This window comes from Rhamphochromis sp. 'chilingali', assembly GCF_963969265.1.
Source record: "Rhamphochromis sp. 'chilingali' genome assembly, chromosome: 16".
Lineage (NCBI taxonomy): Eukaryota > Metazoa > Chordata > Actinopteri > Cichliformes > Cichlidae > Rhamphochromis > Rhamphochromis sp. 'chilingali'.
The window spans coordinates 31,270,016-31,282,783 of NC_137943.1; the positions used below are offsets into that span (position 1 = coordinate 31,270,016).

The following is a 12,768-nucleotide window of genomic DNA, read 5'->3' on the forward strand; positions in this document are numbered from 1 at the left end:
TGGGGTTAGTCTCTTGCCCTAGGATATTTGGCATGCAGAGTGGTGGTTCGATTCCTGGCTCCTCCAACCTTCCAATCAGTAGCTGATCTGCTCAGTGTTGCCAACTTAGAGACTTTGTCGCTATATTTAGCAAGTTTTCAGAGCCCCTTAGCGACTTTTTTTTCTAAAAAGCGACTAGCAACAAATCTGGCTACTTTTTCTGGTGTTACTAGAGACTTATGACGACTTTTTGACGTGAAAGCGCGTATCGCTTTCACTCTCAACAAGCAGCGGTGCTGCCGTGGGCACCTCACCCGTGCCAAAGCGCTCACGGGCGGAGGATAGTCCTCCCCCAGCTGCTACCAGGGCAGGAGATGTTCACCCATGCTTCCAGACTGCAAATGAATCGCTTATGAGCAAAGCCGCTGCTCCGCACTGACTGTAACGCAGTCAGTTCTTCTTTTACTGTTATGCTGTTTTGTGGATCACAAGGTTTAAAACTACTTATAAACACACAAAGTAACTCCACCAGAGTGCCAATCTCGGGTCACTTTTGCCAGTCCAGGCCCGGATAAAGGAACAGGGTTGGAATTGTGACATTAAAAAAATAATTGCTAAAAGAAATTTAATTTGTAGTTCTAAATAAATTTTAAATTCGTTTAAGACGTTTTTTACTCACTCTCTCTTCCACGATGTTATTTCTCTCTCCAACAACATAGGTTACAATTACATTAGCATGACCAATTATGCAAATTAGGCGATGACGTCATTTAGTGACTTCTAGCGACTTTTAAGACAGCCAATAGCGATTTTCCTTACTGAGGAGTTAGCAACACTGGATCTGCTCCACCACCTGAGCCACAGCCACCCCAACCGCTATCCGATTATTAAGTGATGACGTGACGAATCCTACTTCCGGGCCTAAAGTAGTCTGCGTTTAATATGGCTTTTGTGTTGTTAACATGTTTAATGTTATGTATTTTTATTCGATTTAATCTCAAAAAGCTCCTAAAACAGTCAGTGATCACTGTTGACCTCCCTCGGCTTTTATTACCACTAATCATTTATTTAAGCTCAGTTTTTAAAACCTTAGGATGTAACTACAGCCCAGCCCATGCAGCAGTACATGAATGACTAACCTCGTATTGTGGATGGATTATCTCAGTTGTTCTCCTGGCTGAAGTTTGGTCCTTTTACAGCATCCTGCCATGTGATTACATTTGTTCCTGACCACCGAGAACACTCACGTTAACTTTTATCGAGTGGAAAAAAAGTTAGCTTGTTTATATTATGCTAACATAGCTGTGTCGCTAGCGGTCACGTAGCAAATCATTATATACCAGCTAGCCAAACTTCAGTAACCCTACAAACGTCACTGCTGTTTAGCTTTCTGTCTTCATTTATGTTGGAAGTGATAGCAGAGCTGTACGTTTTAATTTGTTTCCAAAACCCCGCAGCCAGGACATGCTATATTGTATTTAGATAGAAGCTAGCGAGCTAACTCCCTGCTAACTTCCTGCTAAACTCCGTTAAATGTCATAAATTCCGTTTTCATGGATGCCTGGATGTTAAACTCAATTGTTACACCTGGTAGAGCAGAACGCTGATCATTTTATTAAAGATTAAAGACTTTAGACAGTTTTTCAACTCTCAGTAATGCCATAGTGATCGTTTGATATATGGACCTGCAGCAGAGTTTAGACCCAGACACGGCTAGTGACGTCAGACTGAACAACCGGATGGTTGGCGTTTTTCATGGATTGAGGAGGGAACAGTGTTTTAGCAACAAGCTGCTAGTAAAACTGCCCAAAAGACAAAGGCTCTTTGCAAAGTTGTGTTGCCGGGAGAACTGTAGCTCAAGGCCACTTTAAAGAATTAAACATGTTTGTCTCCAAAATACAGAGCGACCTGCGCGACTTTTGCACAATACTATAGTTTCATGTTGTATAGCTTCTCAGATGTAATTAAGAATGTGGAATATTCATGAAAGTTTTCAATCAGCAACATTTTAAAACTCAGGAATCACCGTGTGTGATGCATACAGCAACAATGTTGCAGAACAGTAAATAAGACAAACATCAAATTCTTGTCAAAATTGTTGAAATGTTTATTTAACTGAAAGATTTTATGTCAACTCAAATAAGACATTTTCAAACCTTAAAAAAAGGGACATACATTTTGCCGATAAAAGAAAGAAAAACAAACTGAAGAAAGTGCTGTTTTTACTTTAAAAAAAATCCTGGCATTGAAACTAGAACATTCTCCGCCAAAGACGATGAAGAAGGCCCTCCTGCTCCGACCTCCCCGCAGCTCTAACGAGTTAAAGGGTCTCTGGCAAAAACACCTTTCTTCCTGTTGTGACATCACTGTATGAGCCCTGATTGATCAGTCCGTGTAAAAATATGAAGGACTTCCCACTTTGATATTTACAACTGCCACTTTGGGGTGATTCGCCTTTTCCGAGCCGGGGGTGATAAAACGAGTCCAACGAGCGCTGCTGACGGTCTGTCTGAAGGAACGTTTCGGTCCAGCTGTGAGTTTGAAAAGCGACAGATGTTCCTACTTCTTAACATTTTAAAGATCAGTAAACCTGTTTGTTCCCAGAGAAACGTGACGCGTGAAGAGTTCTGACCCAAAGGCGCCAACCACACCAAAAACAAGCCTGTTGTAATTTCCTCTAGTCGCCACTAGATGGCAACGAATCTCCTGACTCAGATGATGCATTTTCAAAAGACGTTTGTTATAAATTATTGGACTGCATTAGTCACGAGATCTGTAGTTCCAAACTGAAGGGGGCTAAAATGTAAACACAGCAACATGCTGATACTAGTGCCAAATATCGATATTTTTAGTGAAATACTTTGAATCAGTCTTCATTCTCCTGCTGATGCTTATAAACGAGGGGGACGTGATGCCACACACTTTATTGTTACTGTTAACAGCAACGTAATGTGCCACTATCATATCATAATTTACTTTTCAATCCCCGCCTCTTAATCCCTGCTATCAAACCACTTTCCCACTCTCATGGTCTGTCTGAAGGAAATCATGTCTTTGTAATTCTTGAGAGCGATACTGATATTTGAGGATTTAACAAACAGATTTCACTATTCTCCAGCCTGGATCAGCTGACTCATCCATATGTATGGAGGGCATTTCTCCCAGCTCTTCTTTAATTTTCATGGATCAGTATATCTAAAACGCTCCTACTGATAAATTGGCAAACGTGATAAATTTGTCAGGATCTAAAATTTACAACTTTACTTTGACTGAGAGACCGTACGAGACATTTAGGCTTTTAAAATGATTAAAAAGTCAACAAAACAAAGTTGTAGATGAATTTTCCATTATTTACTATTAATCTAAAATGCTCACATTAGCTACAAATATCCTGGTTACTGCGATGAACTTCACTGTAACAGCCCTGACACTCAATGCTCTCCATCCCCTTGTAGGCAAATAATTATCCCCGTGACTGAGCTGGAAAAGTTGCCCCAATAATAGATGGAAATCTAAAATAAAGGCAAATTCAAACAGAGCAACATTCAATAGCACCTAAACTTCTGATTCTTTACATTTCTGGCAAAGTTTTACTTTCATCCTCTGTTATTAGAAAAAGAGCCGACTATAAAAAATAACTTTTGGGAACTTTTAGGGATTTGTTTTAATATTTAAGAGCATAAAAACAACGTTTCTGTTTATTCCCAGGACAGGATCAGAACTCTTCACACGAAAGCTGGAATAAAACTCGGAGCATCGCTTTTATAATTTCCATTTGACCGACACATTTCAGACCAACGTGCAGACGCACGGCCCCTCATCCTTCTGCTTTTGTCTGGGATTAGTCCTTACGCTCATCTTCAATATAATCTATAATCATATATTTCTATTTTCAATAATAGGCTTGATGTGAGTTTGTTTCACTCAAGATAATACAATGCTTTTTTCTTTTTCGTAATATTAGCAAATATTCAAGAGCAAAACATTCTCGAACGTCTCGTCATATACTTCTAACAGAGAAACAAAATAAATTAAATCAGTTTCTGTTTGTACATACTTACATGATATGAATTTGTGTTTAGCTTCGGTCGAAGCCGTTAGTTTGTACGGAAAAATAAACTGAGTTGAAGGCTGCAGCTGTTAGTATATGAAAATTAGCACGCCGACTTTAGCTGAGATGGGGCTTCAGAAAATAACGATTCCAAACAAAACAAGAAAAATACGAAAGAAACGTACCTCATCGTAAAACCGGGGGGCGGCTGCGACGCGCTCCCCTCACCCTCGTATCAAAACATATGTCGCACTTTGTAATGGTCGATATCGTTTAGGGTTTTTTTCTCTTTGTGTGTAAATATCCTTTTCAAAAAAATAGCCTAAGGAAAGCAAATAACATGAAAATAGAGAGTGAGCCACACGCACTTTAAAAGCCGGGATCTTTCCTAACGATTGTCCTCTACTGCTGCGAGTTTTCCACTTTTCGGTAAACAGTCGGCACGACCCGGGGACCGCACTTCCTCTCAGACTGAGCATGACCTGAATGCAATCTAGATGCCAGCGCTGGATTCTGGGAGCTAGTTTGCAGCGGTTACGCAGCCTGGGAGTAAGCACCAAAATTCAGGGCAAAAAGGTCGACCACCTCCTCCCCCTCGTGCCGGAAACTCTGCCTCGGCTCCGCTTTTCCTTCCTTCGGTCTCTGGAGCAGAATTGTCTTTGCATCTTCCTCAATAATTCTTCAGCCACCAGGGGGCGCTACATGTTGTAGGCCACATAGATTGGGTCCAGCTGGTCGGCCAGGAAGCCGTCCCGCAGGTGCATCCTCTGCTTCTCCCCTCTGGAGTTGATGGGGATGACGCCGATGTCCACCACCACCACCACGCCCACGATCAGGTAGTGCTCCTCCAGCACCACGTTGGTGACGAGGGGGACCAAGTCCAGGGCCTCCTGCTCCGAACCGTCCAGCTCCACCACCACCACCAGCAGGTTGGTCCACGTGAACACCGCGCTGCGGACACACATGACGAAAACTTGAATTCTTGTCACCCCAGAAGGGGCGGAGTGTGTAATCGACGTGTTGGCAGCTCTCATCCACAGTTTTTAAGATATCACGTTCAAATTTGGTGTGACAGCAGATTCTAATAAAAGCTCGATCGAGGCAAAACAAATGTGAAAACCTGGAATAACTTTATTCTTCAAACTTCAAGACAATGTGCTAGGCCTCGGGGGACATGAGTACCTAGGATGGCAAAGCATTTGACCTTGATTGTTAGCGTCCAAGGTTAAAGTTGGTGAAAAAATGTCAAGAAACCACATCGAGTAACATATCGTATGTAAAGGCGTGGCGAGAGCTGAACACACTTTTTTATTTTTTCATAAAGACACTGTAATGTCATAATTGGCTGATGCTCACCACTCTGTGATGCTCTTGTGCGTCCTGATGACGGAGGTCTCGATGTCGATGGGGTGGTAACGCATCCCTCTGAGTTCCATGGCTTCCTCCAAAGCACCGACCACGTACAGGGCATCGTGGCGCTCTGTGGACACGAACAGATTTCCTTTCAAGCCACCATGCTGCGCTTTTAGATTAATGTACGAGTTATCAAAGCTTTTAACGTGAACGGTCTTCCTGCACAGATTAAAGTCACGAAGTAAACTCAGCGTTTTCTGCAGATGTCTGAATATCTGACTGTTATGAGCTGGAAATAAACATTTGAGTGTTTTAAATATCAGACTTGATCTCAGCAGAGAGAAAGAGCCAATCAGGAGGAGCCGGCAGCACTTAAAATCAGCGCTGAAGCCGTTTAATCGTTTATTCCTTGTTGTTGTGCGAGATCATTAAAGGTCAGCCGCAGCCCCATTAACCACGTCGACCGTGTTCGACGAACGGCCCGCCCTGACCTCCGCTGGCGTCGGTGAGCTCCGTCCTGCGCAGGAAGCCCAGGTATCCGGTCCGAGCCCAGACGGTCTGCGTGTCTCCAAAGCTGAGCCTGGAGTTGAAATGGTCGGACTGCAGCGCCTCGTCCCCGTAGACGGTGAAGTAACCGCTGGCGTTGTGGCCACTGTGCACCCAGATCTGCAAACGCACAAATAATACAGCAGAAAATAATCGTCAAGGGATTATTTCCTCTATAAACGTCAAACAGATGTGGACAAACATCCATGTTTTCACTTCATGTCCCAGATTCTTGTCATTTCCACTTGCAGAGCTTCCAGGAGAAAACAAAGATAAGGCCCGGGGGCCAGAATCAGCCCTGCAAGGACTCCAATCTGGCCCAATGGAAAATGCACAGGAGGGGGTACATTTTGGGGTTTTTTTTCACATGTACAGCTTTTTACTGATAAAGACCCCCCCCCCCCCATGGCCATTCATGCTAAACCAAAGAAATGAAGTAATAGATAAACTGTTAAATGACAGAAATATTCCTGTTTTCCACCATCTACCAAAGGAAACCTTATCAGGCGCACCTTTTCTACTGAAATTGGTAAATATTAGGTTTAATTGATCAAATTCAATGAGTTTAAAAAAAAAAAAGTAAATATTTCAGGTTAATGATCACTTACTCTGCTGACCTCAGCAGGTGCATAAAGGCTATCTGGGTCCTGCTTCATGCACTTATATCTTTTTATGGATGCAGATATGAAAGTTGAGTCTCTGTTCAATTAAACAGATAATTCAAAATAACCCCCAGAATGGAAAAACTTCGAGGACTTTGATGCTCAAACACGATTGGTCAAAGGAGCTTGGACCAAAGTCCGAAAACCAGAAGCCTTTTTATTTTCACGTACAAATATCTGTTTATAGAGAAGACCATTAAAGCTCAGACAAACCTCTCCCAGATGTGACTCTCCCATTGGTCCCTTGGTCTCTGGGTTGGCGATGATGATTCTGACCCCCGGCAGGATCTGCTCAAAGAGAGAGACGCAGATCGAGCAAAGACCAAAAACAGCTTCTTTGAAAAAGTTAATAAACGTTAAATTTAGATAAAACTGACCTTCCCAGACTCCATCAGTGGCAGGCTGTGTGGCGATCCCCGCTCTACGAGTCTGACCCTGCAGAGCAGACAAACGGGGACGTTTCTGTTAGTCGGTTGCGTATTATCTCTAATCAACATCCCATAATCAGGATTCTGGACAGGATCTTAACTCTGACTGTTGACCGCTAACGGCTAATGTTGATGTGATGTAAAAAAACAAAAACAGAATTGTGGGAAAAAGCTGAAACAGTAAAACTAAAAATAAACCAGGACGAGTGGTTTGTCAGACTGCAAACACGGAGAGCCTGTGGTAGACTCGGGCCAGCTTAAATCAGCAGTGATTACATGTAATCATGCACACTGACAGTTATATTTATACACAGCGGGATTGCACGGCCCTGCTGCTTCGTGTGCTGCGACTTTTCTGTGTGGAAATCAGCAGACACAGGCTGAGCACCGTAATGACGGGCTGCATCAGGGAGCAGGAAACTGCGTCTGGGGAGCTTCAGGGATGAGTAACAAGCTCCTGACGAGTTCAAATTAATGCATTTTTCAGTTTGTGCCGGTTTCTTGCTGGTCGTTTCGCCGTTGTTCCTTTAATCCCGCAGGCCCTTCTCGTCAGAGATGTTTGAATAAGTCCGAGTCTCGCTTGTTATCTCGGATGTGTTTGTCCATCTCCACCAGCTGGAAAACTGACGGCGTTTCTCCTCTGAAATCTGACACTGATGTTGAGCCCTGGCTGGTTCATTAAGAGTCAGAGCTGTCTCACTGACAAGCAGCAGTCTGGCAAAACAAATGGCGGAGTTACCCAGCAGGAAATGTGACTCAGACTGGGTTTGATGGGTTTTAAAGTTCACCCCTCTCACACTGTGGAGAGGCTGTGAGGGTGACAGTGTGCATGTCATATTGTCTCAGAGAAACTTCCAGCTTCTCATTATATTCAGACTTTTTTACCGTCAGCCTGCAGCGATGCTTCTGAGCTGCAGAGAATAAGCCTCGCATTACAATAACAATCTTTGCTGAGCACTTTATTTATTCTGAGAGCGCTCGCCGAGTCGTGTTCTCTCATTCACAAACTTCACGAGCGAAGCCGTCCGGCAGAGCGCTGCGGCGCCGCTGAAATCCCGCAGGACACCGGCTGAAGACTTTACAGCACAGAATAGACTCTGTGTCCGCGTGAGAGTCGACGGAAAACCGATTCAGTGCATGAAAACAACATCTAAAAAATACACAAGGCTGGTGTTGCCGACTCCAGCCGAGCACGAAAATCCATCGGCCTGAAGAAACGTGAGCCATAAAATACCTGGAAGAAAATATTGTGTTTGTTGAACCATCTGACAATGTATTTTTTTAATTAATGCTGAAACACACTCTGAATGTGTCTCCATTTCCAGTCTGCGTCACGCTTCTCAGTTTCACTACTGCTTGGAGAGCAGTTGGCATCTTTCATGCAAATTACTGGTGACCAAAGCAGTCGTTAAGAGGTTTCAGACACCGAACATCTTTCTGCAAAAGTATCTGTTAAGCTTCTAACAAAGCAGCAAGGACACTTACCTGTCATGTCGCAGCGCCCTCATATCAACATAAACAGTTGTGGGGTCAGGTCCTGAGGTGCCCTGAGAAACACCAGCGAGAGAAAGTGTGAACACCACAGACTCACAAAACGTCCTTTTTATTCAAAAAAGGCTTTTTATGCAAAAATTGCTACAGCTTATCGACTCCTAGCAGACTGCAGTGGATGCTGTGTGGTCATAAAGAAAAGCTTTACCTCCACTGAAGGAGGGACGTAAATGTTTTGGGTGGGAAGGTGGGAACCCGACCCTCTACAGCAGGGGTGGGGAACTCCAGGCAACAAGAGCCGGTGTCCTGCAGGTTTTAGTTGTTTCCTTAATCCAACACAGCTGATTTAATTGGCTAAATTACCTCCTCAACAAGTTCTCCAGAAGCCTGGGAACAAACTAATCATTTGATTGAGGTGTGTTGACCCAGGGTGAGATCTAAAACCTGCAGCACACCAGCACTCAAGGCCTGGACTTCCCCACCCCTGATCTACAGCATTTACAACCGTGTGAAACGATCAATGTGGGAGCAACAGCAGTGATTGTAGAAGGAAAGTCAAACAATTTCAAAAATAAATGCACATCAACAAACTTTCTGCAAAGTCAGATTCTACCTGATTGACATGCAAACGATAAAGTAAAGAAGGGGAAAGTGATTAGTAGCTGCAATTATACCCGCGTGACGACCCACCCAGGACAAATTCACTGTTTCTAAAGTACACAGAGGTTGCACAATACATGCATTCAGTCAGATCTCTTTGTGCCGACTACTGTACTCTGAATGAGTGAAATCACTGAAGAAAAATTAAGACAGCGAAAAAGGACGAGATTAAGGATCCCCCTCTCCGACCTCTCTTCTCCTCCATCCATCCCTCCATTAATCCAGGATTAAAAACCCACCACCGGACACACAGCGGCATCCTGGGAGTCTTACGCCCACACACCCACAGTGCAAAAATGCAAACGCCCTCTCTGAAGAGACTTCAGGCAGTGACCGCTTCAAGAGTATTCAGTGATTTATTGGCAAAGGGAAATTTGATTGGAACAGGCAGAGCAAACATCCTTTGGTGCTGGACTCACACCACAGAGAGGCACATGCACATGTATCCTTGCACTGTCACATATTCGTGATTTCTGGGAGTTAGCTGCAGCACTGAGCTGCTGCGGCTAACGAGCTTGTTGATAGCAGTGGAAACGTCTTGATGCATTCTCAATCATCCAGGAAAGTCAATCTCCAAAAGCGGATTCTGATCAGCTGGACGTAGCGTTTTGTGGGAGAAACGTTTCGTCACTCGTACAGGTGACTTCTTCAGTCTCAGCTGACTGCAGGTTTCAATCTTATAAACAGTACATTTGCATAATGACTGAAACCAGCCCACTGAAGGAACAATGGGCTGGGAGGTCAGTTCCTTAATCTTAATTATGCAAATTCTCATGACCATCTACTTTACAGTCTTAATAATCTTATAGATCTGATAATTTTTTACTAGCCTATTGTTTGGTGGTTCCTTTCCTTAATTGTTTTATAATGCCACTTGCCTTACATCTGTCTCTTTACTCAGTCTTATGTTATTTATATGCAGTAGTTTTATGGCTACAGCCTCTATGCTTTTTCCATATAAAGGAAGATTTGCTTGCATGTTTCTATGATGAAAAAAAATCGAGCCATACATGCAAATCAGAGCAGAATCATAGACGGAAGAAGAGACGTGAAAGCGGGAGCGGGTGACTCCAGATAGAGACGAGGGGCGTCACCCGCTGATTACACTGGAAGACAGTCTCCTAATGAGTCTTTGGTCTTAATCACTACCTTTCTTTGGTGTAGCATTTTATAAATTATGGCCTAGTTAAAGCAGGGCGCGGCTAGCTTGTGATCGATGAGTCACTGTTGTCTGGGGCTCCTCTCCAGCCCAACTAAAGGTCTAGTTCACAAATTTGTGGGTTATAGCAGAGTGGCTATGCTGCTTTATTTGAGCTATTCTAAGATGGATTTTATTGCAAATGTTCTGCTGTTTGTTCTTTTTGTTGCTGGGAACAGAACAGATGTCAATCATCTGTATTTATAATTCATCTGACTGGAGACGTGTCAGCTGTGAGTAACACATCTACAGATTTGGGGGGTTTTCTCCTGGAAAGTATAATTATTCATCTCATGTCAAAGTTCAGCCAAAATACTGAGTGGGCGAAATCCACAGAGTAAAGCTGCTCCAGTGTCCCTGATATTGACTAAGTGCCGTGAGACCCAGCCAAGCGTCTCTTAAACTTAGATCTAAAGCCATCTGATGAGAGGTGTGCTGGCAGGCAGTGGGGTGGTGATGGTGGCGGTTATTGCTGTTGGGCGGGGAAGGTTGATGGTGGTTCCCTACCTGGTCGGCAAGTTTTCCCAGCCTGTGAGGCTACAGCAGCAAAGAGGGGGCGGAGGAGGAGGAAAGTGAAGGGGTAGAAGAGGAAGTAAAGAAGGAGGGAAGGTGGAGACAAAACCAAGTATGAGAAATGTGGGTGGGGTTACGCACAAAACAAGGAAGTAAGAAAAAAATGTCAAAAGGGTAAAACTCAGAAAACCAAAACAAGCAGTAAGAACAGAAAAGAGTCTTCAGCCAAATGTTAATCTGCTCATTTAAAGCTGCCAAACAAAGTTAAAGCTTACAGTAAGTTAGTGTGTGACGATTTCAGTGTTACGACTGTGTTAGCGTGCGAGTCTGCAAATTAAACTCGCTGACGATTAAAAGGCTAAATTATATTAGAGTTTCATATCTCCCCATTAAGTCTGTAAAATCGTTATAATATAATAACTTTTCTAACAATTCATTTAATTCCTGACGTGGCTGAAAGCTGCAAATCAGATCTGAAATGTAAAAGCAATGATCAGCTTGAAATGGAGGATGGTCCTGAACCTGAGACATACAGGAAATGAAAAACCGCTCTGCAGGTGAAGAGAATGACTTTTTGTTTTTTAGTGTCCAACCCTCCGACTGTTCCGGATGAACGCCGCGCATCTGCAAAAACGGCACATTCAGACGTTCTTGCATTGCGGTCCGAACACTCTTACAGGCTTCAGCTGAGCAGGAGTTGCAGAAATCCTTCAAGTGATAAACGAAGCTGTGAACAAAACTGCACTTCAGCAGAGATCGGCTAGATTTGCTGACTGTTAAAAACTCGTTAAAGGCTGGATATCTGTGATCTTTTCTTGTGGGGAAATCAAACATCTTCGACTTGTTCTCGGTGTTTACCCAGCAGGCCTCGAAGAAACAACAGAAACACCGAGCACAGAAGAACTGCTGTTTCTGTTGCTCGACATCACACTTTGTAAAAATATAATTTTTCATCTCATCTGCTTGTTTACATCCACTTGTGATGAACATGAATGACCTGTTTTGGAAAAAGAAGAATAAGGTGCACAAGTTGAAGTTTACGAATTCCCGCCTGGGCCGTCCGTATCCAGTAAGGGTCCTGGGCTAGACCCCCCCATGTCTAACCAAGCCTACCTGAAGCAGTAAGTCATACCGGCTCAGATCAGGTGTTGAGGAGCCAGGGCACCCTGAGGAAGTGGCTACTGGAACAAGAAGGTATCACTGGGCAATAGACGTGTGTTGGAACGCTACTACACAAGTAACCCCAGCAGACGGCGTTAAATTGAATCTTTGATACCCAACAGAAGGGGTACAACAAACATGCTACGATGATATCATCACCCCCACCCCGAGATTGGGTACCAAGCCCCAAGTGATCGTTGAGTTACAGTAGGATAGGTTACCAATGCAGCACTACGGACAATACCTGCTAACCAGCTGATCTACGCTGCTGGAGGCTGAACTTGGCCTCTGCTTGAAGAGAAGGCGTTAGAAGGCAGGAGAAACCAGCTGTTCCACACAGTAGCAGGGAAATAATATGAGACAGAGCAATACTGGAAGAGCACAGGACAAGCTCAGTGGATCTAACCACAGCAACCACCCTGAAGAGGCTCTAGTAACCATCACAGTGGCACATATCAAAGAAAGGGACAGGCCCTGACGTGGTCCACACCTACGTTGGTCCTGAGCTATAGCGGTTCTGCATAGACATAAACCCCCTCAATGAGATCATTAACAAGACTGACTACAGAGTGGAGCAGTTGTCAGCCATACAGATGACATGTACACATCGAGCTGTATGCTAAGAGTGAACGAGACCATCGATTCACACCACACATGATAACGAAGAGAGGGAAGATAGTCAGAACTGAGGGGAGTGAACTACCAGAAAGTGGTTAAAATAGTCCT

General features: G+C 43.8%; 1 protein-coding gene across 8 annotated transcripts in view; it reads right to left on the reverse strand.

The window, feature by feature from the left end:
• Positions 1-2,069: 2,069 nt before the first annotated feature.
• LOC308412381 (disco-interacting protein 2 homolog C) overlaps positions 2,070-12,768 on the reverse strand; it is a gene marked incomplete at its 5' end in the record, with an annotated part of 197,890 nt that continues 187,191 nt past the window's right edge. For 6 of the 8 annotated variants that reach the window (XM_080906695.1, XM_080906694.1, XM_080906689.1 and 3 more), the window contains 7 exons: positions 2,070-4,981; positions 5,387-5,510; positions 5,875-6,049; positions 6,805-6,879; positions 6,969-7,026; positions 8,505-8,566; positions 10,876-10,905. In XM_080906695.1, the coding sequence (XP_080762821.1) occupies positions 4,729-4,981; positions 5,387-5,510; positions 5,875-6,049; positions 6,805-6,879; positions 6,969-7,026; positions 8,505-8,566; positions 10,876-10,905 (777 nt within the window). In that variant the 3' untranslated portion in view covers positions 2,070-4,728. The remainder of the gene's footprint in view (positions 4,982-5,386; positions 5,511-5,874; positions 6,050-6,804; positions 6,880-6,968; positions 7,027-8,504; positions 8,567-10,875; positions 10,906-12,768) is intronic. The other 2 variants (XM_080906692.1, XM_080906690.1) reach the window with 1 other exon arrangement.